Source organism: Epinephelus lanceolatus, chromosome 17, assembly GCF_041903045.1.
Source record: "Epinephelus lanceolatus isolate andai-2023 chromosome 17, ASM4190304v1, whole genome shotgun sequence".
NCBI lineage: Eukaryota > Metazoa > Chordata > Actinopteri > Perciformes > Serranidae > Epinephelus > Epinephelus lanceolatus.
Genome location: NC_135750.1, coordinates 42,898,652 through 42,926,402, shown reverse-complemented (window position 1 = coordinate 42,926,402; position 27,751 = coordinate 42,898,652). Strand labels below are relative to the sequence as shown.

General features: G+C 41.0%; 1 protein-coding gene and 1 long non-coding RNA gene across 4 annotated transcripts in view; one reads left to right on the top strand and one right to left on the bottom strand.

Moving 5' to 3' along the window:
- Positions 1 to 5,344: 5,344 nt before the first annotated feature.
- LOC144458364 (uncharacterized) lies at positions 5,345 to 17,144 on the top strand. Its single transcript, XR_013487858.1, has 2 exons — positions 5,345 to 16,785; positions 16,869 to 17,144. It is a non-coding gene; the product is annotated as an uncharacterized LOC144458364 (long non-coding RNA).
- Positions 17,145 to 26,643: 9,499 nt separating this feature from the next.
- polr1c (RNA polymerase I and III subunit C) overlaps positions 26,644 to 27,751 on the bottom strand; it is a 49,209-nt gene continuing 48,101 nt past the window's right edge. For 2 of the 3 annotated variants that reach the window (XM_033613207.2, XM_033613208.2), the window contains 2 exons: positions 27,550 to 27,666; positions 26,644 to 27,031 (listed from right to left, as the gene is read on the bottom strand). In XM_033613207.2, the coding sequence (XP_033469098.1) occupies positions 26,907 to 27,031; positions 27,550 to 27,666 (242 nt within the window). In that variant the 3' untranslated portion in view covers positions 26,644 to 26,906. The remainder of the gene's footprint in view (positions 27,032 to 27,549; positions 27,667 to 27,751) is intronic. The other variant, XM_033613209.2, reaches the window with a different exon arrangement.

The window sequence follows — 27,751 nt, the reverse complement described above, 5'->3', positions numbered from 1 at the left end:
CTTGTTGGCCCCTTTGCCTTCACTCTGCGGTCCAGCTCACCCCAAACCATCTCGATTGAGTTCAGGTCCAGTGACTGTGGAGGCCAGGTCATCTGCCGCAGCACTCCATCACTCTCCTTCTTGGTGAAATAGCCCTTACACAGCCTGGAGGTGTGTTTGGGGTCATTGTCCTGTTGAAAAATAAATGATCGTCCAACTAAACGCAAACTGGATGGGATGGCATGTCGCTGCAGGATGCTGTGGTAGCCATGCTGGTTCAGTGTGCCTTCAATTTTGAATAAATCCCCAACAGTGTCACCAGCAAAACACCCCCACACCATCACACCTCCTCCTCCATGCTTCACAGTGGGAACCAGGCATGTGGAATCCATCCGTTCACCTTTTCTGCGTCTCACAAAGACACGGCGGTTGGAACCAAAGATCTCAAATTTGGACTCATCAGACCAAAGCACAGATTTCCACTGGTCTAATGTCCATTCCTTGTGTTTCTTGAACCAAACAAATCTCTTCTGCTTGTTGCCTCTCCTTAGCAGTGGTTTCCTAGCAGCTATTTGACCATGAAGGCCTGATTGGCGCAGTCTCCTCTTAACAGTTGTTCTAGAGATGGGTCTGCTGCTAGAACTCTGTGTGGCATTCATCTGGTCTCTGATCTGAGCTGCTGTTAACTTGCCATTTCTGAGGCTGGTGACTCGGATGAACTTATCCTCAGAAGCAGAGGTGACTCTTGGTCTTCCTTTCCTGGGTCGGTCCTCATGTGTGCCAGTTTCGTTGTAGCGCTTGATGGTTTTTGCGACTCCACTTGGGGACACATTTAAAGTTTTTGCAATTTTCCGGACTGACTGACCTTCATTTCTTAAAGTAATGATGGCCACTCGTTTTTCTTTAGTTAGCTGATTGGTTCTTGCCATAATATGAATTTTAACAGTTGTCCAATAGGGCTGTCGGCTGTGTATTAACCTGACTTCTGCACAACACAACTGATGGTCCCAACCCCATTGATAAAGCAAGAAATTCCACTAATTAACCCTGATAAGGCACACCTGTGAAGTGGAAACCATTTCAGGTGACTACCTCTTGAAGCTCATGGAGAGAATGCCAAGAGTGTGCAAAGCAGTAATCAGAGCAAAGGGTGGCTATTTTGAAGAAACTAGAATATAAAACATGTTTTCAGTTATTTCACCTTTTTTTGTTAAGTACATAACTCCACATGTGTTCATTCATAGTTTTGATGCCTTCAGTGAGAATCTACAATGTAAATAGTCATGAAAATAAAGAAAACGCATTGAATGAGAAGGTGTGTCCAAACTTTTGGCCTGTACTGTATGTGTAATGTTGAAGATCTGCATTCTGTAAACTTCCTGTCTTAAATAAAGTTGTGGGGGAAAAAAAGAAGACTACGGGTCTGTTCAAAACCGCATACTTACCTACTACTTATACTAACTCTCTGAGTATGTAGTGTGTTTACACTGCGCAGCATGCGATTTTGAGTATGCGAGAAGTTCCCGGATGCATACTAGATTCGCCAGAAATGTTGAGTATACATCATGAGCTTACTACTCACACTCAAATTACCCAAGATGCAATGTAACGTGACGTCATCGATCGTCACTACCTTGCCACGAACAGGACAAAAGAAAAAAGAATTTATTTATTTATTTATATCTATTACTACTGTATATTATAACTTATGAAACTTTATGAAATCATTCAATTCACAACGACGTTCAATAATGTACATTTTCCCTCCAATTTTCAGGCTGTGAGGTATGTTATATTGCGTTGTATATTATGATTAGATTTATAGTTGATTAAAAAGGAAACTTACATCTGAGAACAATCCCAAGTCGATTGCGAGCATGATGTACTGAAGACGGCGGGCCGATCTTCGTCTCAGAGCTGACAAGACTCTCCAGTGAGGCATTTTGAACGGTCAAATTCCGTTAACGGGACGAGATCGGTCAAAACGGCGGTTTCAAGCTAGCTACATCAAGGGTAGGTTCGCCTCTCGTTTTCAAAGTAAAAGCACAAATTTTATCGTTATGGTTTTCTGTATAAGAAAGGGCAACGGGTGTTTTATTTTGTGAAAATAACCGGAAGTGCCTTGCTCACTACGGCTAGCTTGAGTAGCGCCGAAATCTCCGAAATCGTCCGAACAAAATTGTAAACAGCTGGTATTTGGTCAGATTTTCAACACGGTGTGGATCTAAACGGCTACTTTCTTGCCTAAAAATGTTTCAAATGTTGCTAAAGTTATATATTTACAGAGTTTAGAGCTTAAGTGAAATCAGCTTAAGGCCGGCTGATTTCGGCTCGAGCAGGAGCGAAATGCATTGTGGGTTATCATGTAGTATGCTACAGAGTAAACGGTCTGCATACTGTCTGTTGATTGAGTATGTAGTATGTAGTATGGCAGTATGTAGTATGTAGTATGCAGTTTCGAACACAACATACATCCGACGGCCAAGTAGCACGTACGTTCTGCGCCTGCGTGAAAGGAAATAACGCAAAAAGGGAAACCGGAAGTCCGTTGAACGCATGAGATCAACAAAGTAGCGCGGAGTGACAGAGTGATGCATCCTGTCAGCCGAGGGGTTTCCTATCTGTGCAGCCGAGCACCGCAGCACCTCCACGGACTATTACATCCAGACGCTCCCGGTGTTTCCTCCGCAGGCTCCACTTCACTCAACTTCACTCAGCTGCCCGACAAACCCGCTGCTTCTTCCCACTTTAACCTGAATAACAAACCAGGGCTCGGTGCCCCGGGGCTAACGTTAGCTGGGAAGCTAGCGGAGGCTAACTGGCTGCTTCCCTCCGGTCATGCTGCGGCTAACGATCCGCTAGCCGCTCCCAGCTAGCTCCGGTTTGTTATTGAGGTTAAAGTGGGAAGAAGCAGCGGATCTGCCGGGTAGCTGAGTGAAGTGGAGCCTGAGGAGGAAGCACCGGTTAGCCCCGGCTTCACTACAGGCAGATTCGCCTGCTACAGGGAAGAGGATATAACACCTGAACAGCCAGTCAGAGGGATCTCTCTCACCGACAAGCTCCGCTGCCGACTCAACATGCTCAATCGACCGAAAATTTGGAATGAATGATGAACTAACTATTAGTTCTTCAGTAAATCCTGATCAACCCAGAAGTCCAGGTAAAAAAGTTCATGGTGACGGCCCTCAAGATCCCGACGGAGACTGTCAACAACATCACCTTTCACCGCGTCCACAGACTCGGACCCCAAGGAGGTCAGCGTCCTCGTCCGATCATCGCCAAATTCGAACATTATCAGCAGAAAATGCTCGTTAAGAGTAAAGGACGAGAGCTAAAAGGCACTTCATTCGGTATGAACGATCAGTTCCCCAGGAAAATCAACGAGAGGCGGAAAGGTGTTATATCCCATTTTAAAAGAGCACAGGCAGAGGGGAAATAGGACCTCTCTTGTGGTCGACAAATTATACATAGATGGGCAGCTGTTCCGCCACTCTACCACCACCCCATGGCTCTTCTAAGTGAGATAAGTGCCCCTAAAACCACAAAACAAAGTAGAACCATAGCTTAATTGTATTATAAAAGGAATAAAAAAAAAAGACCAAAAGACGTGTGTATGCATGTGTGTGTATATATATATATATATATATATATATATATATATATGTATATATATATATATATATATATATATTGGGGCTGCACTATTCTTGAAATAAATAAATATATATATATGTATATTTCATTCAAAATGGTACTCTGATACATTTCTCCTGCAACAGATAATTAAGCATTCCTGCGATTGCAATGCAATTAATCATGCAGCCCTAATATATATGTATGTATGTATGTATATATGCAGATGTATAGGTATGTACATGTGGATATATGGATATATACAGTACAGGCCAAAAGTTTGAACACACCTTCTCATTCAATGCGTTTTCTTTATTTTCATGACTATTTACATTGTAGATTCTCACTGAAGGCATCAAAACTATGAATGAACACGTGGAGTTATGTACTTAACAAAAAAAGGTGAAATAACTGAAAACATGTTTTATATTCTAGTTTCTTCAAAATAGCCACCCTTTGCTCTGATTACTGCTTTGCACACTCTTGGCATTCTCTCCATGAGCTTCAAGAGGTAGTCACCTGAAATGGTTTCCACTTCACAGGTGTGCCTTATCAGGGTTAATTAATGGAATTTCTTGCTTTATCAATGGGGTTGGGACCATCAGTTGTGTTGTGCAGAAGTCAGGTTAATACACAGCCAACAGCCCTATTGGACAACTGTTAAAATTCATATTATGGCAAGAACCAATCAGCTAACTAAAGAAAAACGAGTGGCCATCATTACTTTAAGAAATGAAGGTCAGTCAGTCCGGAAAATTGCAAAAACTTTAAATGTGTCCCCAAGTGGAGTCGCAAAAACTATCAAGCGCTACAATGAAACTGGCACACATGAGGACCGACCCAGGAAAGGAAGACCAAGAGTCACCTCTGCTTCTGAGGATAAGTTCATCCGAGTCACCAGCCTCAGAAATGGCAAGTTAACAGCAGCTCAGATCAGAGACCAGATGAATGCCACACAGAGTTCTAGCAGCAGACCCATCTCTAGAACAACTGTTAAGAGGAGACTGCGCCAATCAGGCCTTCATGGTCAAATAGCTGCTAGGAAACCACTGCTAAGGAGAGGCAACAAGCAGAAGAGATTTGTTTGGTTCAAGAAACACAAGGAATGGACATTAGACCAGTGAAATCTGTGCTTTGGTCTGATGAGTCCAAATTTGAGATCTTTGGTTCCAACCGCCGTGTCTTTGTGAGACACAGAAAAGGTGAACGGATGGATTCCACATGCCTGGTTCCCACTGTGAAGCATGGAGGAGGAGGTGTGATGGTGTGGGGGTGTTTTGCTGGTGACACTGTTGGGGATTTATTCAAATTGAAGGCACACTGAACCAGCATGGCTACCACAGCATCCTGCAGCGACATGCCACCCCATCCGGTTTGCGTTTAGTTGGACGATCATTTATTTTTCAACAGGACAATGACCCCAAACACACCTCCAGGCTGTGTAAGGGCTATTTGACCAAGAAGGAGAGTGATGGAGTGCTGCGGCGGATGACCTGGCCTCCACAGTCACCGGACCTGAACCCAATCGAGATGGTTTGGGGTGAGCTGGACCGCAGAGTGAAGGCAAAGGGGCCAACAAGTGCTAAACACCTTATGAAAAGGAAAAAAAGGAAAAAAAAAATCTCACAGGGTGTGAATGTACACTTCACATACTCCACCCAATATTCTCCCTTTCCTTCTCTATTTTTTTCCCTCCTTCATGCACCCCCCCCCCCCCCCCCCCCCCCCCCCCGCCCCACAGGCGCTTCTGGTTGTTGAACATGCTTGTATATATTCTAATGCTCTGCTCCATATCTGCGATGCTTCATCCTTAACACATCGGTTGACTGTAATACATACACTTAATAATTACATATACTCATGCAAAATCCACGCAGATAGAAACTCACATAGAAAGACACACAGATCATTCTCCATACCCACACACAGTATGATAAAACCCCCACTTTGTCAATGTCACACCTAAACTTGGTTTCCTGGAATGTACATGGCATCCGCTCACAGGCGAAAAAAATTAAAGTGATGGACTTTGTCACAAAATTGAAAACAGATATTTTTCTCCTACAAGAAACCCACTTGCTAAAGTCAGAAGAAAAATCTCTTAAAGATCCAAATTTTAATCAAATTTTTTCATCCTGCTATAACATCAGACAAAGAGGTGTCTCTATCATGGTCCACAAGAGACTACCATTTACTTTAAACAGCATGGTAACAGACCCAGAAGGCCGCTACATCATTATTCAGGCAACAGTCTTTAACAAATTATATACAATCGTTAATCTGTATGCCCCTAATAATGATGATCCAGCCTTCTTTCACACAATCTTCTCTCTACTATCTAACCTATCAGACAGCTCGACAACTATAATTGGAGGAGACTTTAACACAGTCCTAAATGCTTCATTAGACTGATCTAGTAACTCAGTACACACAAAGCAATCACAATCGGCTAAGATAATACAGGAATATATGGATGATTTTGGGCTTGGCGATGGCTGGAGACTCAAATACCCATCGAAGAGGGAATATATTTTCTTCTCTCCTGTGCATCGCTCATTTTCAAGAATTGACTTTTTTCTCTTAAATAACTCCATCTCACAAAAAATTACCACAAAAATACACCCAATCATTATCAGCGACCATGCACCAATATCACTCAATCTGCAAATAGAAACCATCCATAAACGGCCCCCAACATGGCGCTTTAATATCTCTTTACTTAAAGACCCAGACTTTGACAAAATGGTGAGACGGGAGTGGGCAAACTTTCTTGAAGACAATGACTCTCTAACTTTATTTCCATCTTTAATATGGGAAACTGGGAAGGCAGTAATCAGAGGAAAAATTATATCATACTCCTCCTACAAGAAGAAAAAGGAATTGCAAGCAGAAAAAAACATTGAGGAAAAAATTAAACAACTAACACAGGAATATGTAAACAATCCAAGTGATCAAGTATGGACCCAATTACAGTGTACAAAATCGCAACTGGACAATATTCTATACAAGAAAACTGAATTTATCATACAGCAACTAAGATATAATAATTTTGAACACAGTAACAAATCAGGAAAATTTTTGGCTAATCAGCTCCAATGCAATAAAGAAAAATCTCTGATACCAACAATCCAGGGGCTGTCCGGAAATTACACACAATCTCCTCAGGAGATCAATCAGATTTTCTATTCTTTCTACCATAACTTATATTCAACAGTAAATAATCCAAACCCAGAAGATACTGGGACACTTTTCATCAGGACAGTGACAGAGATCAAAAAGAACGGAGGTATAAGACCTCACATGAATACAGCAGCAATCAAATTATTACTAAAGCCAGACAAAGACCCCACACTTCCTTCTAGCTACCGTCCTCTATCACCAATCAACAGTGATATCAAAATTATCTCAAAGGCACTTGCTTCTAGACTGGAGAAAATAATCGCATCAATAATTCATAATGATCAAACGGGCTTCATTAATGGCAGACACTCAAGTAATAATGTCAGAAGAGTTCTTAATCTGATAAGTAAAGTACAACGCGTTAATACAAAAGCAATTATTCTGTCACTTGATGCAGAAAAAGCCTTCGACAAGGTCAACTGGTCCTTCCTATTTGCCACCCTGAGTGGATTTGGCTTTGGAGAGTAATTTATCCAGTGGGTATCAGCCTTATATAATTCCCCTAAGGCCACAGTCACCACCAACGGGATCACATCTCAAAGCTTCATTTTGCAGAGAGGAACAAGACAAGGGTGCCCACTCTCACCTCTACTGTTTGCAATATTCGAACCATTGGCTATGGCAGTCCATCAGAACAGCAAGATCATACGTATCCATTCCGCCAATTCAGAGCATAAAATTAATCTATATGCCGATGACATTTTACTTTATCTACAAGAACCGAAATCGTCTTTACATGAAGTATTTAATCTCATAACAAATTTTTCTAAACTTTAGGACTACTCCATCAACTGGTCCAAATCGACAATACTGCCAATAACGGAGAACTTTTGGAATCCTGCAGACCAAAAATTTTTTCTCCCTGTGGGCAACATAAGATATCTTGGCATAAATATTTCACCCAAACTATCAGACCTGGTCCACCTGAACTTTAGCCCGCTGCTAGATAAGATCTGTGGTGACCTGAAGCGCTGGAATAATCTTCCCATCTCCCTCCTGGGACGAATAGCCACAGTTAAAATGAAAATTCTACCCCAAATTAATTATTTTTTTTCCATGATTCCATTCACACCCCCATCGAAATGGTTCCTGTCATTAGATTCTGCAATTATAAAATTCTACTCAAAGAACAAAACAGCAAAAATTAGCCTAAGCACCCTTCAGAAAAACAAATTGGAAGGGGGATTGGACGCTCCTAACTTTAAACATTACTATTTAGCTAACCAGCTAAATACCTATTGAAATGGTTATATCCTAACGAAGACTACAACTCCTGGCTCGAACTAGAACAGGCGGACTGCAACAATATAAAACTCTCTGACCTCCCGTTTATCACCACTACACTCAGATGTCATAACTGTTTTAAGAACCCAATGATTGCTTCCACCTTATCAGCCTGGTGGAAAACACTAGAAATCACAAACTCTCCGATAGAACCTTGCTTGCTCTCTCCAATTTGGCACAACCCGGATATTGAAATTAACAAAAGACCTCTCCATTTTAGCACATGGGAGATGAAGGGAGTAACTCATCTCCATCACCTTTTCCAAGACAATATACTTATGACATACACAAACTTATTTCAAACTTTTGAAATAAGAAATGGGAATTTTCTACAATATTCACAATTGATAAAAACAATCAAGAGGAGAATTCCAGCGCCTCAGGACACTTTGCAGCCACCAGAATTTGCCAAACATATTACAAAGCTTTCTCCGAGTAATAAGAAGAACCTTTCTAAGATTTATAAATTACTGTCAAAGACCAGTTCTATACATTTACCATTATTAAAATGGGAAAAAGAGCTGGGTGTATCACCGGACCCTGACTTCTGGACTCAGATATGCAAAAATACATTTAAGATGACAAGACACACTAATATACAACTTATCCAATTTAAAGTACTCCACAGAACACACATCACCCAACAAAAGATGAATAGAATGGGCTTTAGTCAATCTGACACATGCACTCAGTGTACTCAGAACACTGCAGACACCTACTTTCATGCACTCTGGTTATGTTCACCCGTCCAGCACTTCTGGTCAACAGTCACTCAAAAACTCTCCTCCATTTTGGACTGCAAGATCCCATTATCTCCCAACATGTGTTTAATTGGTGACCTGATGACAATTGACCTCCCAAACAGCCACTGCAACTCTCTTCTTGTAGCTCTCGCCATTGCCAAGAAAACAATCCTAGTCAATTGGAAAGATAAACAGACCCTCAACATCAACCATCAACCAGAAAATATCTGCTGGCCACAGAAACCAATTAACATACTTTACAGAAAAATGGTCACCATTTATTCACTCACTAAACGTGTCTGTATAGTGCCACTCAGCCTGTGAGCATATGCCACCTGTACATATAAATATTACAACTCAAGAAAGACTGTTGTGTAATATGTAACGTGTTTCTGTTAATGATGTAACCCCTAATCCCTCTATCTCTCTCACCACAATATACCACAGTGGTTCATCAGAACTCAAGGTCTTAAGCATGTGTTAGGTGCACCTTCTTCCCCTTGAATCCGGGGCTGCTCCCTGGCTCTGTGGGGGATCGCGGGGCCGGGCGGTTTCCCCTGGGGGCGGGTGTGCCTGGACTGCTCGCCCTGTGTGCCGGGGGGGGGGGGGGGGGGGTCTCCTCGTGCTCCCTGGGCTTGGGGCAGCGTGGCCGGGCCCCCCCTGGGCTGTGAGACATCAAAATGAGTAGGTAATGAGTACTGAATCACTACCTACTCATTTTGATGTCTCACTTTACTTTACGATAGGCTACACAAAAAGAGTAACTAATGAGTAGCTAATGATTCAGTACTCATTACCTACTCATTTTGATGTCTCACTTTACTTTAGGGTACACAAAAAGAGTAACTAATGAGTAGGTAATGATTCAGTACTCATTACCTACTTATTTTGATGTCTCACTTTACTTTAGGGTACACAAAAAGAGTAACTAATGAGTAGGTAATGATTCAGTAATCATTATCTAATCATTTTGATGTCTCACTTTAGGGTACACAAAAAGAGTAACTAATGAGTAGGTAATGATTCAGTAATTATTACCTAATCATTTTGATGTCTCACTTTACTTTAGGGTACACAAAAAGAGTAACTAATGATTAGGTAATGATTCAGTAATCATTACCTAATCATTTTGATGTCTCACTTTACTTTAGGCTACACAAAAAGAGTAACTAATGATTAGGTAATGATTCAGTACTCATTACCTACTCATTTTGATGTCTCACTTTACTTTAGGGTACACAAAAAGAGTAACTAATGAGTAGGTAATGATTCAGTGCTCATTACCTACTCATTTTAAAGTGAGACATCAAAATGAGTAGGTAATGAGTACTGAATCATTACCTACTCATTTTGATGTCTCACTTTACTTTAGGGTACACAAAAAGAGTAACTAATGAGTAGGTAATGATTCAGTAATCATTACCATTATCATTACTTTACTTTAGGGTACACAAAAAGGGTAGGTAATGATTACGTAATAGTTAGTTCCTCATTAATTCCTCAGTAACTACTGAAATTTGATCAGGAGTTACTGAAGAACTGACTATTAACTAATAGTTAGTTCCTCATTCATTCCAAATTTGTTTCGTAGTAACTACTTTAAATTTTGTGCACCTCAAACAACTGTACTGTGAACAACGGTGTGATCAGTATACAGTACTTTACACGCAGCCCCCATGATAAATTCTTTAAGCTTAACCTACCTAAAATGTGACACACTATCATATTTATTTCTAAGGCATCATCGTACAGAATAACATGGATGGTCATATTAATGTGTATGTGGTCTGAAAATAATGACTAAAACTCTTCTCATGAATCCTGCTGTCTGATTATTTTTGTTAAGGAATTAATTGTAAAGATAATGATGAAGTAATGAAAGACTACTCATTATGTGTCACTTTACTTTAGGACATAAAAAGGTTAACTAATGGACAGGTTATTGAGTAATGATTCTGCACTGATGAAGTAACTAGTTCACTAATTATTAAGTCGTGATTAACCCCTCTATGAAATTTGATCATGAGTTAATGAAGAACTGACCATTAACTAATAGTTAGTTCATCATTAGTTCCTCATTCGTTCCTCATTCGTTCCTCATTAGTTCCTCATTCGTTCCTCAGTAACTACTCTAATTTTGTGTACCTTAGGTCCTCAGTAACTACTCAATAGTTCCTCATTAGTTCCTCAGTAACTACTCCTCTGAAATTTGATCGTGAGTTAATGAAGAACTGACCATTAACTAATAGTTAGTTCCTCATTCGTTCCTCATTAGTTCCTCAGTAACTACTCTAATTTTGTGTACCTTATTGTAAAGTGTTACCAACAAAACTTCAGAGGGCTGAAAAGAGGAAAATGCCCCACGAAGATGATTCAGAAACCCACGAGTTCACCCGTCATAGCAGTGGACATGAGTATCATTCAACAGAGGTATGCTTCTTCTGTAGCAAACCAGGATGATTTGCATAACGCATCAACATTCCAACTTGGTTGCGATTACAATATAATTAAAAAAAAATGTTACCATGAGTCTTTTTGCTTGATTCAGTGTTACCCCTACATTATATTAGGGGGGCACTGACCTGACCTGACATAGTTATTGTTATTGACAGTGTGTAAAATGACCATCAACAGACTGAGCACAGTCAAACGCTGCTCACACAGCAGCACAGCACTGCACTGTACCTACAGCAGTGTGAGCCTGTGTTGCATTCAAGCGTTGTCACGTAAATGAAAATTTCCAGCACGCCATAGCACAACACAGCAGCATGTCAAGTGGGCCGAAACCGAGCAAAATTGCTCAGTTTTTCATTTGTTATTTTATAGTTTGTTATGGAGTCCATGATTTCCCCGTGACACTTACAAATGTATGCATAACTGTGCTTGGATGTTGTTTTATGAGGCTGTGGCGGCTTTCAGTTGTCTCATTGTCTTTAACGTTACACGGCTTGGCTTTCTCTTGCATGCATCTTTCGTACTTGTCCCTGTGCTGTCTCAAGTGCTGATGTAGATTGGTCGTGTTGCCTCGGGACATGGCGACTTTAACTTTTAAACTTTTACACAGCACGTCTTTCTGTTCAACATTGCTGTACCTGAATCCAAAGTATCGCCATATAATAGACGTTTTTTTCGCCACCAACTCAGCCTGTTCATGATCGTGCTCACGCTCTTCTTCAGCGTCTATGTTGGTCACTGCTGCACTCCGGGTGGTCACCTGACCATACGTGCTGCACACACCAGGATAGCTTGTGGGTGTAATGTCAACAAACTCTGCACGCTACAGGAGAGGTAGTTATGTTCATAGGCACACATGTTAACATTTATTTACATTAAATCGCAAATCGCAGCCTTTTATGTGGTTATGTAAACGTGACATCGCAATTGCGATTGCGATTACATTAATCGTGCAGCACTACTTGGAACACATGTGATGGGGCGTGTACACTCCACCAAACTCAAGAACAGAATACTGAGTTACTTCCGAGACATGGATGCTCACAAGCAAGGTTGTGATGTGGTGTGCAATGAGGATGTTGGTGCTGCATTGGGGAAAGCATGTGAGCATGATGCTGACAACAAGGCAGTTCATCTAGCCAGAGCTGCTAACGTAGTGAGGAAAGACATGCTCAAGATGAAGCAAAACGTAAGTGGCTCATTTGATGCCCACTGCCAGGAGGAGTCAGTGCCAGTTTCACTCTTGGCACTAGTATCCATGGTGTTGTATGGCCTAAACATAACAGCCCAGACCAGCCCTGCGTTCCAAATCGCATACTTCTACTATATACTTTTAGTATGTACTGCAGCTGCCCTTAAAAAGTATGTAGTGTAGTATGCAGTATGCATGCAGTATGCATACTATTGGGACACACTACATTCGCCATCACATCGCTCCCTGAACTCCGACCCTCTTGCTCACTTCCGCCGCCGTCCGTAGCGCCACATTTGAGTATTTTGTGTTGTTGTACTTCGGAGATGCAGCAAATCTCCTCTCGTCAAGCTCGCCAGAGCTGTGCATACCGTTGGAGGTGCCAGAGAGCTCTGTTGCTGTTATGTCGTAATGTATGTTGTTTTCTAATAAACTGACGTGTTCACGTAAACAGTCCCAAGCCTATTATTAGTGACCTGTCTATTGAACTAGTCACCAGTAGGCTTATTAACCCCCTTCACACATAGCTCTCTGTTGCTGGCAGATGTTTGATGTTAAATATATTTACAGCTATGCAGCTGCTGGCACTATATTCTGTCTGCACATGAAGCAGCCTTACAGTCACATTACTTTTATTTGTAGTGTAACATACTTGCACATTCTTACTACATTACTTAATATGTATTTGACTTTTACTATTTATATATTTACTAGTCTATACTGCTCATACCTGGCCCATAGTGTATTCATATTTAGTCATATTCATTCATTATTTATACCACACTTACACCACTGCCTATACTGGTAGAATCTTCTATATTGTAGTCATAGTTGAACCCTAACATTGATTATACTATAATCACAATAAAGTTGAATGTTGTATCTGTGTTCTTGGAAAACGGTATGATATGTGACAGTATATAATCAGATCATTGCAGTCCTAATATGTAGTGTATTAGTATCTCAAATTAAATAAACCATGTATGAAAGGAAGTGTGGGCGTTAGTTGTACACGCAGCTCAGTAACTGTGATGTAACTTCCGCTGTGCAAAGGATTGTGGGTCAGAATGGCCAAAGAAGCATGATGACATGCATACTGCAAAATATGGCCGGATGTAGTAGAACATCCTGGTACTTTTGGCATACTGCATCTGACATACTATGTATTGGGACACACTAATTCTTTTTCTGGCATACTAAATAGTATGGTAGTATGGGTATTGGAACGCAGGGGGGCTCTGCATTTATGCCTCAACCAGCCCTCACTCTCTCACAGCTACTCATGTACAACAGTTTGGTACACTAGAGGGAGGTTGCCACCACAAGTAGGCCTACCACTAGGCATGTAGGAAAAATCAAGCACTCTCAAAATAAATACACTTGTAAGGTGCATGGCCAAAAACAGTGAAAAAGGGAAAAACGCCAGCACTCTCAAATGTCCTTTTGGTAAGTTTAATAAACCAGCTTGGATGGCAGTACCAGTACACAGACGTTGACAGAAAGTCTTCCTCAGTGTGTAGCTATGGTTACAGAAGTGGCGTTTAAGTACGCTCGAAGCAATCAGAGCAGGTGTGTGAAAAACACTTAACATTTCCACCATAAAATGTAGTACCAACTCATAGGCAAAGAATAAACAAAAAACAATCTTAAGAAAGTATGTCACGGCTAATAGCAGTAGATGCACAGAAAACAGATAAACATATGCATAATATACTCTGTTCATACAAAAAGGCACTGTGAACAACAGTACAGAAGTGTCTTTGGATAACTCAGTAAGAGCTTGTTTTTCTTGGGGACTAATGTTGGAGTACAGTTTTACTTTGACTTTTTCTTGAACTTGAGAGGACACCTCCTGTTCCACAAGCCTGCAAAATGTGGCTACTGAAGGGTTAAGGGCAGGTGGGACAAATGTGCTCCTTGTTCTCAGTCTATAAGGCCCCGTGGCTTCAGTGAGTTCAGGCTCCACATCAAAAGTCTGTTGTGAGAGAGATGGCAGGTCATCACTACATTAGTCCCCAAGAAAAACAAGCTCTTATTGAGTTATCCAAAGACACTTCTGTTTTCTCCATGATAATAATTTATTTGAGGAATTTCAGTCAGGATTTAGAGTGCATCATAACACTGAGACAGCACTAGTTAAAATTACAAATGACCTTTTGATTGCTTCAGACAAAGGACTTGTCTCTGTACTTGTTTTATTAGATCTTAGTGTGGCGTTTGACACAGTTGACCATCAAATTCTGCTACAGAGACTGGAACACTTAATTGGCCTAAAAGGTTCTGCACTAAGCTGGTTTAAATCTTATTTATCTGATCGTTTTCAGTTTGTTGACGTTCATAATGAATCATCCTTACGTACTAAAGTTTGTTTTGGAGTTCCGCAAGGTTCTGTGCTCGGACCAATCCTATTTACTCTATATATGCTTCCTTTAGGTAACATCATTAGAAATCACTCTGTAAATTTCCATTGTTATGCGGATGATACACAATTGTATTTATCTACGAAGCCAGAAGAAAGTAATCAATTAACTAAACTTCATAATTGCCTTAAAGACATAAAAACCTGGGTGAGCACCAATTTCCTGATGTTAAATTCAGACAAAACTGAAGTTATTGTTCTTGGCCCCAAACAACTCAGAGACTCTTTATCTGATGACATAGTTTCTCTAGATGGCATTGCTCTGGCCTCTAGCACTACCGTAAGAAACCTTGGAGTAACATTTGCTCAAGATTTGTCTTTTAATTCTCATTTAAAACAAACCTCACGGACTGCATTTTTTCATCTGCGTAATATTGCGAAATTAGGCCTATCCTGACCCGAAAAGATGCAGAAAAATTGGTCCACGCTTTTGTTACCTCAAGGCTGGATTACTGTAACTCTCTATTATCAGGTAGCTCTAGTAAGTCCTTAACAACTCTCCAGCTAATTCAGAATGCAGCAGCACGTGTACTAACAGGAACTAAGAAACAAGATCATATTTCTCCTGTTTTAGCTTCTCTGCACTGGCTCCCTGTAAAATCCAGAACTGAATTTAAAATCCTACTGTTAACTTATAAAGCTCTAAATGGTCAAGCTCCGTCATATCTTAAAGAGCTCATAGTGCCATATTATCCCACCAGAACACTGCGCTCTGAGAACGCAGGGTTACTCGTGGTCCCTAAAGTCTCCAAAAGTAGATCAGGAGCCAGAGCCTTCAGCTATCAGGCTCCTCTCCTGTGGAATCATCTTCCTGTTACGGTCCGGGAGGCAGACACCGTCTCCACATTTAAGACTAGACTTAAGACTTTCCTCTTTGATAAAGCTTATAGTTAGGGCTGGCTCAGGCTTGCCTTGTACCAGCCCCTAGTTAGGCTGATTTAGGCCTAGTCTGCCGGAGGACCCTCTATAATACACCGGCCACCTTCTCTCCTTCTCTCTCTCCTTCTCTCTCTCTCTCTCTCTCTCTCTCTCTCTCTCTCTCTCTCTCTCACGTCCTATTACTGCATCTTGCTAATTCGGCCATTCTGGATGTCACTAACTTGGCTTCTTCTCCGGAGCCTTTGTGCTCCACTGTCTCTCAGGTTAACTCGTATTGCAGCGGTGCCTGGATAGTGTGACGTGTGTGGTTGTGCTGCTGCCGTGGTCCTGCCAGATGCCTCCTTCTACTGCTGTTATCATTAGTCATACTTCTACTGTTATTATACACATATGATTATTGTCACATATGTATACTATCAGATATTAATATATACTTTCAACATATTGTACCACAGTAACCAGAACTATAATTATAATATTGTTACTTTCATTAATGTTGTTGTAAGCTACTGTCATTACCGTCTGTCCTGCATCTCTGTCTCTGTCTCTCTCTCTGTCTCTCTTTCTGTCTCATTGTGTCATACGGATTACTGTTAATTTATTATGTTGATCTGTTTTGTACGACATCTATTGCACGTCTGTCCGTTCTGGAAGAGAGATTCCGCTCTTCCTGAGGTTTCTACCGTTTTTTTTCCCTGTTAAAGGGGTTTTTTTTGGGGGGAGTTTTTCCTTATCCGCTGTGAGGGTCCTAAGGACAGAGGGATGTTGTATGCTGTAAAGCCCTGTGAGGCCAATTGTGATTTGTGATATTGGGCTTGTTGGGAATAGAATGATTTCATGTGTTTTACTATAAGTTGTGTTTCACTATATAAGTTTTAGATGTGTGAACAATGAGAATACTGAGATGATTTCAGCTGATCTGAATGTGTTTGCTTTGCAGAAGTGGAGAAGTACAGGAGAGGAAGAGACATGAAGTCTGAGGAGCACATACCGCAATGCTTTGATAATTAGTTTAATATATGGTAAAAAGAATAGAAAGTGATGAACAGATAGTAAGGTACAGCACGTGTAGGGAGTTATGTTGTTCTCTTGTCTTTCAAAATAGGAACCACGCCCCCACCGCCAGTGGGAAGGAGTCAGATTAACAGGAGGCAGGGGCGTGGTGTGGTGAAGGAGGAAGTGGAACTGCCAATAAGAAGAGGACAACGCCTTGCGTGCACAATGACACTCTGTTACGCTCAAATATACTGGGTCAGGGAAAGGACAGGAGGTCAGACTTCGTGAACTGACACACCTTTGTTGTTCGTCAGGGACGTGAAGTTGAGACCCAGAGCTCTGTAATTTTATTCCTTTACTGCTTAATAAACTACATTAACTGAGACCGAATATCTTCTCCTATTGCTTCATTAAAGAACACGCAGGACTGAGCTCACACATAGCACATTGGAGAGTAGGATGAGACTCTTAGTCCAACAGGCTTTATAAATAAAATTGATTGAAATTGATTGATTGATTGTTATTTGCAAAGCTGATAAAGGAGGAGTTACTGTCCTACAAAGTAAAGAAGCATATAGAGAAGAAATTTTGAGACAACTTGACAATAGACAATTTTATACTCCTCTGACCTATAACCCCACTGCGAAATTTCTTGGAGAAGTGGACTCTTTCTTAAGCAATGCTTTAAATGACTCTCTTATCTCTCAAGATGAATATAATTTCCTGTTTCATAGACATCCAGTACGCCCTATTTTTTATACACTCCCTAAGATTCATAAGAGTTGTGTGGAACCTGTGCCTGGACGTCCTATAGTAGCTGGTACACAATCTTTGACTGAACCTATATCTCAATATATTGATCTGCACATTCAAACACTAGTTTTTCAACTTCCTTCGTTTCTTAAAGACACTACTGATTTCTTGAACAAAATGGACTCTGTGCAAAGACAATGAAGACAATGACTTTCTTTGCACTATGGATGTCACTAGTCTATATACTAATGTGCCACATACTGAGGGTTTAGATGCTCTGGCTTATTATCTTAGTCAAAAGAAAGTCCTCACTCCCCCTATTGATTTTTTGTTAAAGATGTCTGAACTCATTTTGAGTAAAAACTACTTTAAGTTCGAAGATTCTTTTTATTTACAATGTCAAGGTGTTAGCATGGGCAGTTCCTGCTCTCCTAATTATGCAAACCTATTCATGGGTAAATCTGAAGAGGACTTTGTTTACCATAACAACCCGTTTCTTCCTTTCTTGAAGTGTTGGTACCGCTACATTGATGATGTGTTTTTTATTTTTTCTGGTACACTAGAACAACTTGAATGTTTCAAAAAACATGTTAACTCCAGGATGCCTTCTATCAAATTCTCTTTGGAGTATAGTTATGCCTCTGTCTCCTTCTTGGATGTTTGTGTTAGCAAAGGGGGATGCCTGGAGACCAAAGTTTATAGAAAGAAAAGAGACCAACAGTTTCCTTGATTTTTCCAGTTACCATCCTCCGGGGCTCAAGAAAGGCTTACCTTATAGCCAGTTACTTAGGGTTAGGAGAATCTGTAGTACTGAAGCTGCCTTTGAAGAGCAGGCTGTTGAGATAAATCTGAGATGCAAAAGATTCAAATCAAACCACTTTACTTCACTTCAAACCCTCCACAACTACAACTAACTACAAGTCCCATAATGCAATGCAGAGCAGAGCAGAACAGGCTGCTCATCACTGAAAGTGAGGACCTGTGAGACAAGCAGCACTCACCCTGCACTGGGAATGGAGAAACATCTCAACAGAAGAAGGCAATTCAACTTGTGGTTTCTCCCAAAGACTCGTCTCTGGTATCATTAAAAGACACTGAATTTATGATATTTGATGTTGATTATGATGATGTTAGAAATATTTGTGTTAATACTGAAATTACTGGCACAGTTGTTAGGCAAACAGTGACTGCATGGATCTAAGTTTGGGTTTTGATTGTGGGGGTAATGTGCAGCTCTTTAAGTTAAAAGTTAAAAAGTTAAAGTGAAAAATAGTTGTTTAAGCACAAATTCTTTAAAATTTTTGTGGGTAAATCCATGTTGTATAAATCCAGTCAAGTCAATATTAAAACAGGTATTAAATGTAAAATATTTGTGACTATAAAATGGTAGAAGTTAAGTTAAAACAATTAAATTGTTGAAACAGTTAATATAGTCGATCATTGATTTATATCATAGATTTATATCTTTCATTTTGATTTATGCACTGTAAAAACATTCCACTAAGGAAATTGGTCGGAGAATAATTTTATTTATGGGTTTGTATAACCTGTACCTAATTTGTTGTTTCTTTTATGTCTTGAAGGTTTTCAACCTGATGAAATCCAACCAACCTATCACCAAAACAAGAAAATAAAATGAATGTTGAGTTGGAATGAAAGAGTTGTCCTAGCGTCCTTTGGGGTTTATGGAGCCAGGCCATTTCAAGTTGGGCAGAAGTTGAAAGAAAAAGCTAATAACTTGACACAGGCTGTTGAATTATGTGCCCGCTTTAGTGCTAAAGGCTATGATAAAAACATTCTTGACAACTGTCTCCAGAGAGTGAGAAAAATTGATAGGAAAACTTTATTAACACTTAAACCATCCTTCTCTAAGACCTCAAACTTGGTCTGCGCGTTGACTTTTTCCGATATTTCCTATGATGTTAAAAATTGTATTAAGAGACACTGGCATATTCTGGCTAGCGATCTCAATGTAGGCCATATTTTTAAAAACATATTTTCGCTCAGAAGCGTGCCGCGAATTTGAGAGATCAATTAGTCAGAGCTGATTGTTATGTTCGGCCCCAACACTTCTTGTCTCTGTTACCTGTCGGTAATTTTCCTTGCCACAGTTGCATTCAGTGTAACGCTATGATTAAAGGTGATACGTTTACACATCCCCATTCAGGTAAAAAGTTTAAGGTTAAAGGTAGAATTTCTTGTAAGACCAAGTTTGTGGTGTATCTGTTGAAATGCCCTTGCGGCTTATGCTATGTCGGTAAGACAAAAAGAGAGCTTAAGACCCGTATCTCTGAACACAAAAGCTGCATTAGAACCAAAGATGAAAAATCATCTGTAGCAAGACATTTCACTGCAGCAGGTCATGATGTTTGTTCTTTAGGATTTCAGGGAATAGAAGAAGTCAAACCACTAAAAAGAGGGGGAGACAGAGAGAGAGCTATTTTACAGAGAGAGGCTTTTTGGATCCATAGATTACAAACAGAATCTCCTAAAGGTATGAATGAAGAGTTACTGTTGAGTTGTTTTCTGTGACTATTATAGACTGACTCATGGTATCTTCTATTATATTTGCCTTGGCAGAGTGGCCACGTCGTATAGGTGATATACCGTATTTTCTTATTGGTCGCATTGCATGTCTTGTGGGGACACTACATACGGTGTTCTGTACCCGTTGAATTTTTTGTTACTGACGGTGCATACATGGATGACTTGTTAGTGGAACCTATAATAACTCAGTGACTTTTTGCACTATATGTTTTCACTGTGCTCTTATGATCTGAATGTTAACTGAGGTGTGAATACTTCTGTGAAGTCCCTTTTTTCTGTATTTCTTTCCTGACTGTTTTTTATGGGATAAAGACGCAGATCTGTTGTACTTTATTTATTTTACTGTGCACTCATGATCTGATTAAGTAAGGGACAGTGGCCGAATGTCTTTGTACACTTTGTCTATTTCTATTGTATATTTACAATTGTCTCTTAAACGAGGGACAGTTACTCAGAGTGTCTTTATGCACTTTATTTATCCTACTATACACTCATGATCTGATTGTTAATTGAGGGACAGCGACTCAGCGACTTTTTTGTACTTTATTCTTCTTACTGTACACTTGTGATCTGATTGTTAATTGAGGGAAAGTTAATCAGTGACTTTATGCAATTTTTATCCTGTGCATTTATGATCTGATTGTTAATTGAGAATTTGGTACTTTCTCTGCCCCCTTATACACATATTTTTTACTGTTTACTGTGTCTTTCTTTGTGTATACTTGTGATCTGATTGTTAATTGAGGGACAGTTACTCAGTGACTTTATGCAATTCTTTTCCTGTGCATTTATGATCTGATTGTTAATTGAGAATTTGGGACTTACTCTGCCCCCTTATGCACATTGTTCACAGTGCCTTTTTGTATGAACAGAGTATATTATGCATATGTTTATCTGTTTTCTGTGCATCTACTGCTATTAGACGTGACATAATTTCTTAAGATTGTTTTTTGTTTATTCTTTGCCTGTGAGTTGGTACTACATTTTATGGCGGAAGTGTTAAGTGTTTTTCACACACCTGCTCTGATTGCTTTGAGCATACTTAAACGCCACTTCCGTAACCATAGCTACACACTGAGGAAGACTTTCTGTCGAAACGTCTGTGTACTGGTACAGCCATCCAAGCTGGTTTATTAAACTTACCAAAAGGACATTTGAGAGTGCTGGCGTTTTTCCCTTTTTCACTGTTTTTGGCCGTGCACCTTACAAGTGTATTTATTTTGAGTGCTTGATTTTTCCTACATGCCTAGTGGTAGGCCTACTTGTGGTGGCAACCTCCCTCTGGTGTACCAAACTGTTGTACATGAGTAGCTGTGAGAGAGTGAGGGCTGGGTGAGGCATAAATGCAGAGCTGGTCTGGGCTGTTATGTTTAGGCCATATAACACCATGGATACTAGTGCCAAGAGTGAAACTGGCACTGACTCCTCCTGGCAGTGGGCATCAAATGAGCCACTTACGTTTTGCTTCATCTTGAGCATGTCTTTCCTCACTACGTTAGCAGCTCTGGCTAGATGAACTGCCTTGTTGTCAGCATCATGCTCACATGCTTTCCCCAATGCAGCACCAACATCCTCATTGCACACTACATCACAACCTTGCTTGTGAGCATCCATGTCTTGGAAGTAACTCAGTATTCTGTTCTTGAGTTTGGTGGAGTGTACACGCCCCATCACATGTGTTCCAAGTAGTGCTGCACGATTAATCTAATCGCAATCGCAATTGCGATGTCACGTTTACATAACCACATAAAAGGCTGCGATTTGCGATTTAATGTAAATAAATGTGTACATGTGTGCCTATGAACATAACTACCTCTCCTGTAGTGTGTGGAGTTTGTTGACATTACGCCCACAAGCTATCCTGGTGTGTGCAGAACGTATGGTCAGGTGACCACCCGGAGTGCAGCAGTGACCAACATAGACGCTGAAGAAGAGCGTGAGCACGACCATGAACAGGCTGAGTTGGTGGCGAAAAACTCGCAATGTCTATTATATGGCAATACTTTGGATTCAGGTACAGCGATGTTGAACAGAAAAACGTGCTGTGTAAAAGTTTAAAAGTTAAAGTCGCCATGTCCTGTGGCAACACGACCAATCTACATCAGCACTTGAGACAGCACAGGGACAAGTACGAAAGATGCATGTGAGAGAAAGCCAAGCTGTGTAATGTTAAACACAATGAGACAACTGAAAGCTGCCACAGCCTCATAAAACAACATCCAAGCACAGTTATGCATACATTTGTAAGTGTCACGGGGAAATCATGGACTCCACATAACAAACTAAATAATAACAAATGAAAAATTGAGCAATGTGTCTAATAAAATCTACCTTTTTCTTTTCTCTGGTTCGCTGCCCTATTCTTCAAGACGACAGACTCTGACCTGGTGCTCCAGTGATGATGTCACTTTCAAGATCCCGCGAATAACGTCAATTCCAATAGGAGTAGGGATGCACTGAAATGAAAATTTGTGGCCGAAGCCGAATAATATTAAACTCTTGGCCGAATACCGAATGCCATTTTTTAGTTTTTCATTAGTTTTTGCAGATGAACCCCCTCCAGATTAGGGTTGTCACGGTACCAAAATTGGGACCCACGGTACGATATCAGTGAAAGTATCACGGTTCTGAGTAGTATCAGGATACCGCAGCAAAAATGAGGCAGATGTGCCTTTTGTCATTTATAAAAAGATAAATCACTTTTCTATAATACATCAATGATATTTCAATGGAATAAATTACTTACTGACTTATTCATACTTCAAAAACAGCATCAATAAGTGATTAACATAGGGGGGATCAAAATAAAATAAATAAATGAAATAAAAATCAACCAGCCACCCTCCTCCCCTGACAAGTTCCTTCATAAGTAAAGAACAGTCCCTTAAGTGCGGTGAGGTTTGTGGGCCGTTACCTGCCACAAAGAGAGAAGTGTGAACGGCTCGTTTCTCCTCTGATACGCCACATACTATGTGCCGCCATGGCTCGGCTGTTCAGGTACTTTTGGGCAGTCATGACAACAAGTTATTCACCTGGAGCCGGACTTCTCCGTCGCCGGTAAGCTGTTATCATGCGCCGCCGTATTTGACAGGAATACGTATACCTGTCCGTGTCTGTGACCCCCGTCCAACCCACAACCGGCGGGATTCGCCGTTTCATTTCTGCTGCTGGTTGAAATCTGTACTCACATAGCGTGCTGAATGATTTATTTTGCCCGCACAAAACTATTTTTAGTCGCAAATGCGAGTGCGGTGACGGACGGAGTAAAATATCGCCACGCTGCAGACATTTTACTCTGTCCGTCACTGCACGCTGTTTGATTGCATTATCAAAACACGCGGCTATTATTCAGCCTTGCTTTTCACTTATTCCACCGAATACCGAATGTGGTTTTTTTTTTGCAATTTTCAGCCGAATATATTCAGTGCATCCCTAAATAGGAGCCTTCCCCCACTCCCCCTTCCCCTCACCGCTGCTCTCCTCACTACACCCTGCCGTGCCGCTGCTGCTAAATGAATGTAGCGGAAACACTGCTCTTTGACCTAGGACTGTGCATTTCATATGATCGGGTGCTCGACATCTCCAAAGAACTTGGAAATAAGATCTGTCATCACTATGAGGTAGAAAAAACTTTGTCCTCCTCAGCTCAAGGGCCTGTTTTCAACTGCTGCAGTGTACAATATTGAGCACAATCCCAATTGTACTAGTGCACATGACTCGTTCCATGGAACTGGGATCTCCCTCTTCCAACATCCAAGCGATGCTTTCACTGGGGTGCAGCAAAATGTTGCTACCAATCCAGACAACACTCAAAGAGATCCCAAGAGAAAGGCAGCTCAACTGCCAGACATGTACACCACTGTGCCCCCTGTTGCTCTGCTCAGACAGGATCCTCTTGTACCAAAGGTCATAGGACCCGACAAAGCAGACTGTCAGCTGATGCCTCAAGCCATGCAGAAAGAGTGCCAGCATGTAACTGTATATTAACAATGCTTGCGCCAGTTAAACACAATGACTACTATCACACAAATTAAACTAGTACCACGCTAATGAATTAATACAGCATCTCTATCTGCACTTTGTGTTTCATAGGTGGCTTGAGCAAATGCAGACTGTGCTGGCTGCTGACACCCTCCAAGGGGATGAAACCATCTCGTGGGCTGCACACCATGCTAGCCTCCAACCACCAAATGCAATACCAGAAAGCAGTGTCACACTCACTTCTAAACTTCTCCTTTTCTACGATGAGACAAAATCTGTTGCTATGATTCACCATTCCATTGATGTAGTGAAGCAGGCAGTGGAGATTCTGAATCCTGGTCAGGTACCAATCATCACTCAGGATCAACCTCTGTACACAGTGGCAAAACAAATCCAGTGGAGCTGGCCAGCAACTCACGATGAGGATCACTTGTGATGATTGGTGGGTTTCACATTGAGATGGCAGCGCTCAAGGTACTTGGCAACCTCCTGGAGGGTAGCGGGTGGACAGGATGGAGGGTAGCGGGTGGACAGGAGCACTTGTACAAGCTGGAGTTGCTACTCCTGGAACAGCAGATTCCTTTCTGAAAGCCTCTCATGTGACAAGTACCCGACATGCTCATCAGGTCACAGCCAGCTGCCTATATCTTCTCCTACAGAAGGCCTACACTGAGTACAGCAATGACCTGGAGAAGCAAGCAGCACTAATTCAGCACACAGAGGGCTGCCTACCAAGCTGGTTATTGCTGGGGACAGATGATGGGTGCAGCCCCTGAACTCCCATCCTAAAATGACTGGGGGTGGAAGAGGAAGGCCACAGGTGGATGGGAAGTTCACTGGACCACACTACCAGAGGCGACCCAGGCCTGTTGCGAACTCCTCCACTGTGGAAGTTGGAAAACGGTGCAGTGCAGTGCAAATGTATCTAGGCAGCACTTCACTGCACTGCCCTTTGCCACTGTGATGGACTGTGTTTTCAGAAGTAACATTACTATTACCATGGAACAGGTATAACTTCAATAATAATTATGTTGATCATTTAAACCACTGTTTACTGTTATTTCATTCACTGAATGCCAGATACATGTAGTTAGGTAGTTGCTAGTATGTTGTAAATAATACCACTGCATTCCTCATTGGGTTGTGCTCTAAAATAGATACATACAGATAAACATATGAGGTCTGCACACAACTGATTCTGTAATTCAGGAAAATATGTGTAACTCCGCTAATATTTGATGGTTTTACTATTAATTAGTTCCATGTGTGGAGCCCACAGTAATGTTAACATATTTATGGACACTAGACACCCCCCATACCCCTTTTATTATTTTTATTATTGTGTGTTATAATTTTGTACACTCATGAGCTGATGTATACTTTCACTGGTAATATCAACTTTAATGCTTTGGTAGATTAACTTGTGGTTATAGTGAGTAAAGCTCATACAGGCACTTGGGGCAGCCTGGAGGTCCTTTATGTAGGATACAAGGAGATACCCGAGTTGTTCAGTATCCCTAGCCTGCAGCACGCCCCCACGTTATTCATTTGTGCTTGTGTTTGTGTATTTTCAGAGGAAGAATAAAAGGCATTCTTTTAACCGTATGCATGCCTGGAAGTCCGCTCTGTCCAAGTGTGCAACACATGAATGCCAGATGCATGTAGAAAGGTAGTTTCTAGCATGTTGTAAATAGTACCACTGCATTCCTCATCCTTGAAAATGTAGGATTAGCCACCAGAATCAAGATCCTAGGTGGTCACGAACCTAAGCTACTAGTAAAATAACAACAGGTGGCGGCCATTTTGGAAATGGCTGCCATTGGACAGATACAGTATCTCACATAAGTGAGTACACCCCTCCCATTTTTGCAAATATTTCATTATATCTTTTCATGGGACAACTCTATAGAAATGACACTTTGATATAACTTAAAGTAGTCAGTGTACAGCTTGCATAGTAGTATAGATTTACCTTCCTCTGAAAATTACTCAAAGCATAGCCATCAACATCTAAACAGCTGGCAACATAAGTGAGTACACCCCACGGTGAACATGTCCAAATTGTGCCTAAAGTGTCAATATTTTGTGTGCCAACCATTATTATCTAGCACTGCCTTAACCCTTTTGGGCATGGAATTCACCAGAGCTCACAGGTTGCTTCAGGAATCCTCTCCCACTCCTCCATGATGACATCACGGAGCAGATGGATGTGAAGACACCTTGTGCTCCTCCACCTTCAGCTTGAGGATGCCCCACAGGTGCACAGGTGAGTTTAGGGCTGGATACATACTTGGCCAGTCCATCACCTTTATTATATCAAAGTGTCATTTCTATAGTGTTGTCCCATGACAAGATATAATGAAATATTTGCAAAAATGGGAGGGGTGTACTCACTTATGTGAGATACTGTATGCGATGGCCCTATAGCCAAAAATCTTCCTTAGGGGATGCTCTAAAAGGGTGCCAAAGCTCATGTTTTTAATCATCAAAAGCACAATTCCATCAGATATTTCACATTTCTGCTGGACTACATGTATTGTGCGGTGATGGATTGTGTGAAGGCCTGCCTCATCACCAATAATAATAACCAATAATTAATGATGTTTTTAGAAGCTTCGGCATGTTTATTTAGGGAAAATAAAGAGTGGCATACATAATAGAGTGTACACACAGAGACAGCAGTTCCACACACACTAATGAGCAAGTCTAACCACTATCTGCTTTTTGAAACTTCACTATAGGTTTTAATAATACAGCCTTGAGAGCCATTGAGAGCTCAGTATCAACAATATATGCCCTGATAGACTGTGGCATATCTAAATATCAGATCCTGTGGTTGTTCTGAGCATGCTCCGTCTTTACTTCTTTACTTTACTTCCATGTCGGTAGAGTCCAGTTCATTAAGAAACCTCTGACACTTGGCCATGAGGACTTTGATGGCTTCTGTGACTAGGACATCTGGAGGCAGGATGCCAGTCGACTCCACAGTAACTGTATGAAAGGAAGAGATCCATGAGCAGATATACAGAAGAACTACAGTAATATACAGTCAAAGACATTCCCAATTTCCCACAACAGATATTTTTTACAACAATGATCAAGAGAGTGACATGAAAACATTAATACTGGTGATTTACACCCCTAGCGGCTACCCAGCACCCATCAGGAGCCAGATTTGATCCGTGGGCTGTAAGTCGAGTATCACTGGGTTAAACAAACAACATGCAACATGTTGATTAGTGAGCTTTAGAGGTACTGGGAAACAGATATTTTAACTTCAGGCAGAGCCAGGCTGGCTGCTTCCCTATTTCCAGTCTCTATGCTAAACTGTCTCTCAGTGGTAGCTTCATATTTACCACGCGCATAGAGTGTTAGTAATCTCATATCACTCTTGGTGAGAAAGAAATTGATTGCTCTTCTCAAAATATCAAACTGTTTATTTAAGGTGATCCCTGACATGGTAAAAACAGTCTGGATTGCATGTACATGAACAAGGTATATGAACGTACAGATGAAATGGTCTCGCAGTCTTCCCAGCTTCACGACATTCTTCAGGTCATTATGTCGGAGGACTTCCCTGCTGCACGTATCCAAGCGGCTGTTTACTACTTTGGCGACCTTTTTCCCTGAGGCACACAACACAAGAAGACAGATGATTACATTTACAGACTTAAAGCAACACAATGGAGGATTGCTCGTTTTACCTGTCTG